At 48.4% G+C, this 5056-nt stretch overlaps 1 protein-coding gene across 1 annotated transcript; it reads right to left on the bottom strand.

Moving 5' to 3' along the window:
• Nucleotides 1–2763: 2763 nt before the first annotated feature.
• On the bottom strand, nt 2764–4694 carry LOC135376889 (zinc finger protein 239-like; the record flags this gene model as incomplete). The annotated part of the gene is made up of 1 exon (XM_064609331.1): nt 2764–4694. A coding segment is annotated over one exon (1073 nt), but the record flags the coding sequence as incomplete, so codon positions are not given.
• Between the last annotated feature and the right edge of the window lie 362 nt (nt 4695–5056).

Genomic DNA, 5056 nt, shown 5'->3' with positions numbered 1-5056 from the left:
ATTTTCTTTTTCTATTTTTGCATTTTAAAACGTGGTGACCACTGTGGGAAATTTCTGTGCTTTAAAACTGCGTGCTCACTGTCCGTTGTGGGAAATACGAACAACAAATAAAGAATGATAAATTGTTATCCTATGCCGCGAGACAACTGAGTATGAATAACTTCCATCCAACTCCGGGCCTACTGGCTATGGGCTCTATGTAGGGCCCATGGTCGGCCCATCAATAAAAATAGATTGCTGGCTGGAAATGAGGCCAGGGAGACCCCGAGCTGCAAGCAATCTCGGTCTTATGTTGGCACTACCTTGGCCCTATGTCGTTTAAAGGGACGGCCTCGTACAGCCGGGGCGATTCCGAAACTTAGCCAAAACTAGTTTCACGAGTACTGTACACATACAACCGTCAAAGTTTCATTCGGAAAAACCAAGTCGTTTTCGAGGAATTTGTCGAAACGTGCCGTAAGAGCAGACGACGAAAGCTGCGCCTGTCTCATGCATACGTTACGTATGACGTCGGCCTGTGGGTGCGTCGTCGTTGTCATGGTAATTGCAACTTGCAGAAGCACCTTGGGTTGAATAATCCCCTTTGCTCTCGAAATGGGGACACTCGGGCATATACCTCCGCGAGCAGAGAATGTAGTCCGAGCATTGACTGTGGGGTCTCCCATAATGTGGCGCACAATCGGATACGTGGATGCTAAGTCACGTGTTTTCTTTCCGCGAGTATTTAATGCGGTTTTTAAATAAACACGTACTCCTTCTCCATGTACGTCGTCAGCGACACTTCGTTTCGAAGCATGATACAACGGGAAGTGTAATGGAAGCGTGCGTAATATATTTTTGGTCGGAGCTGTAATACGACCGCGCGCGCCGATGGCCAGCGACTTCAGATTTGTGATTGTGGATGGGGTTGTTCTGCGACTTTTAACTTGTTTCTGAGGATTAACATAGTCGTTCTGAACCACCATGCTTGCCACTACTTAGAATGCGCGTTTTTCACCTTAGAACTGAAATAAAATGTACGAGAGTTGCCGCGGTGCCCAGTAACTTCTGAAAGTCGTCTGCTCACGCCGATGCACTAGCGCGCGCAAAAGCAGACGATTTCTGCATCCTACCACGGACTTACCCGCAGGGCGACGGGGCCGTTCTTATTGTTGCCAACACAGATCGCGGCATGCTCTGCAATCTTTATCAATTTAATTCGGTTATCTAATAACTGTGGCGTGTTTTGTCGGGTAAATTAGCAGTATTTCATTTTCAACAAAGGGCAATCGAATGGTACACTTTATGAAAGGGGCAGGGGGTACGAGACCGTCCCTTTAAGTCGGCCATGTTCGTTGGCCCGACCCCCAGCGGATGAAGTCGGACCGCATTAGGCCAATGTCAATCCCCTACCTTTGCTTGGTCACTTTTACGTATAGGTCGGGCCGACAACTTTTAGTCTGACACGGTACATTGGGCAGACTTTGTGCCGACGTTGTCTTTTCCATTGGGGTGGTACATGCAGGTTCATGCCGTTTTATGAGTAATATCCAGTTTATGCTAACGTTACCAGCAACATTTTTCATTCTCGTGGTGGTGTTTTTTTGTCTTTTTTTTTTCATTCTCGTGAATGAACGCGTCACGAGAATGAAGAAAAAAAAAAAAAAACACCACCACGAGAATGAAAAAATGAAATGAGAAGGGTTGAACCAGCGAAGCGTGCCAGTACTCATTGCCCTCGAAAGCCGGCGAATCTTTTTGTTGAAATGTACAGCTGCTACAAAACGGAAATGTTGAGAAATTCGGGTGCTTTCCATGATCACGACTGCTCAAATTTGGTGATTGTCCAGGCACACACTACATGTTGCAATTGAATGTATATTTACTTGTGCCTTCTCAACTTTCCACAAACCTTAAGCTGCTGGGGTTGAAGGGAAAGTATCGATCCATCGTGTTCTATTAAGAACATCTCAAATACTTTGTTGGATGATTCCAAATGACCACTAGCCAGTCAAGCAAGGAACGAATCAAACATGACATACGATCTATTCCATGTAACTCTGTAGTTCCTCAACCGCTATGCTTTAATTACGTTATAGTTACGCTACATGTACATTACATGTGCAATGTTTGACTAGAAATAAAATGTATTTTTGGATTGCAATTCCTTGGGTGTGCCTTTGGTGGGAACAGCTATCCTGCAAAGGGGCTCCGGTTACATACCAGTTGGGCTAAACTCTACCAACTAAACTCTGTTCACAGGGATCACTCTAAGTGGAGCCATTTCAACCAGTCCTACCTCAACAACGATCTGGTTAGAAACCAGTTGGGCCAACTGGTACCGAGACCGGGACTAGCCAGAAACCAGTTGGGCCAACTGGTACCAGTTGATCAAACTGGTCCCTGTTCGATAACACAGTTCACCCAGTCCCAGTCGCAACTGGACCCAGTTCAACTGGGAGTAGGTGAACTGTGCTGTCGAACAGGGACCAGTTTGATCAACTGGTACCAGTTGGCCCATTTGGTTTCTAACCGGTCCTAGTCTCAACTGGGACTAGGTGATCTGTGTTATCGAACAGGGACCAGTTGATCTGGGACCGGTTGAAATTGTTCCACTTGAACTGGTCCCTGTTCGATAACACAGTTCAACTGGTACCAGTTTTTTTTTTTTTCGCCTGGGATGGCACTGAATTCGACCTTTCTGATGTTTTAGGGAAAAAAACGAACAAATTTTGCGAGTCTTTTTTGCTGTTTTCTTCTTGGCATCATTCAGGCATCACCAAGTGGATATCACATTAACTTTATAATTCCGGATTCCTTGCGGACACCACCTAAGTTTCAGATGTCACCATTCCATGTCAGTGATGAGACAACAAAGTGATCTGTATCTCCTCAACGTTACTAATGATACGGAGAGAATTTAAACTGAACAAAACAAGATAGTCAGATTTGTAAAGCTTCTCGCCCATGTGTGTACATGGAGCGCATCACGTGTTTGCGGAGGAGAAACGCAGAACTGCAGAGTCTGCACGCGTACGAGTTCTCGTTCATGTGTGTCTGCTTGAAATGCCGCAGGTTCTTGCCCTAGCTGAGCTGTGTAGCATGGTGGACGCCCTTTCATGGCTTCTCGCTTGTATGCATCTGCATGTGATGCCGCAGGCTGAACTTTGCAGGACAGAGATAGTACTTGTGTGGCGCCTCACCCATGTCTATCTGCTAGCAAAATGCCACAGGTGCATGATCTTGCTGAACTCTGCATGAAAAACATAGCACTTGTATTGCTTCTTGCCCATGTCTCTCTGCTTGGAATGCCACATGTTATTGCCCTAGCTGAACTCTGCATCATGGTAGCCAGCCTTCTACGGCTTCTCGCCTGCATGAGTCTGCTCGTGGAGGCGCGGACGCATGCTCCGGCTGAACCATGCAAAAGAGAGATTGCTCCTCTGCGGCTTCTCGCCTATGTGAAGCTCCTCCTGATGCCGCAGGTGGATGCTCTTGTTGAATTATGCGGGGCAAATACGGCACCTGCATGGCTTCTCGCCCGCGTGTGCCTGTACTTGCATGTTTGTGATGTCGCAGGGGTGTGCTCTCACTAAACACTGCAGGACAGAGATGCTATGGGTGAACCCTGCAAGATAGAGATCACACTTGTACGGCTTCTTGCCCGTGTGTGTCCACTTGTAGACACTGCAGGTGCTTGTCCTGTCGTAAGTCTGCAGAACAGAGGTCACCCTTGTACGTCTTTTCACACGTGTGTGTCCGCTTGTGTTGCCGGAGGCTCGTATTCCGGCTGAACTCTGCAGAACAAAGATCGCACTTGTACGGCTTCTTGCCCGTGTGTGTCTGCTTGTGTTGCTGCAGGTACATATTCCGGCTGAACTCTGCAGGGCAGAGGTCGCACTTGTACGGCTTCTCGCCCGTGTGTGTCCGCTGGTGTTGCTGCAGGTGCGTATTCCGGCGGAACTCTGCAGGACAAAGATTGCACTTGTACGGCTTCTCGCCTGTGTGTGTGTGCTTGTGATCCCGCAAGCGCATTTTGCGGGTGAATTCCGCAGGACAGAGATTGCACTTGTACCGCTTCTCACCCGTGTGTGCCTGGTTATGACGCTGCAGGTTCGAGCTACGGGTGAACTCTGCAGGACAGAGATCGCACTTGTACGGCTTCTCGCCGGAGTGTGTCCGCTCGTGACACCGAAGGTTATTACTCTGTCGGAACTCTGCAGGACAGAGATCACACTTGTATGGCCTATCACCCGTGTGTGTTTTCCTGTGACACGTCAGGTGCCTGCTCTGGCGGAACTCTGCAGGACAAAGGTCGCACTTGTACGGCTTCTCACCCGTGTGTGTCAGCTTATGTTCTCGCAGGTGCGTACTCCGGCTGAACATTGCGGGGCAGAGATCGCACTCGTGTCGCTTCTCGGCTGTGTGTGTAGGCTTGTGACGCTGCAGGTTTGCGGTATGGCTGAGCTTTTCAGGACACACATCGCACTTGTATGGCTTCTCGCCAGCGTGCGCGTATGGGGCAATGTCTTTGGGCTTAGAATCTGTGTGATGACCCTTCAGAGTGACTGTGACACTGTTGTCGAATGGAGGTTGTACAGTCGTTGCACTGACATTGAAGCGTGCGTCTGAAGAGGTGCCAGCAGATGAAATTCGATCACAAATGTCTGTGGGCTCATCCTCTACATGGAGCACACTTTTGGTTGCTGTTGCATCTGAAATTACAAAAATGGGACAGTGAGAGTATGGACAGGTTGGCAGTACATTAACGTAACTGCCATATTCCCTCTCAAAATAAGCGGTCCTTTCTTACGAGAAAATATAGCAAACTACTTTACGACAGTTTGAAGCTCAACACTCGTCTACCATTTTGTTTCGGCACATCTGTCAAACACTACCATGGTCATCTCTGTAGTCCCTCCTTGGCCCAGATCGTCCACTTGTTGACATACTGTAGCAAGCAGGGATTCCCCTACACCCCGCCAGGGGGGTGTACACCCTCCCTGCATTTTTGCGACACTACCCCTGAAATTTCTCAGGTGACCCCACCCAGCTCGACCACCAACACGTTCTGGTA

This window comes from Ornithodoros turicata, unplaced genomic scaffold (genome assembly GCF_037126465.1).
Source record: "Ornithodoros turicata isolate Travis unplaced genomic scaffold, ASM3712646v1 ctg00001347.1, whole genome shotgun sequence".
NCBI lineage: Eukaryota > Metazoa > Arthropoda > Arachnida > Ixodida > Argasidae > Ornithodoros > Ornithodoros turicata.
The sequence above is the reverse complement of the archived record's forward strand: the minus strand, read 5'-3'. Positions and strand labels throughout refer to the sequence as shown.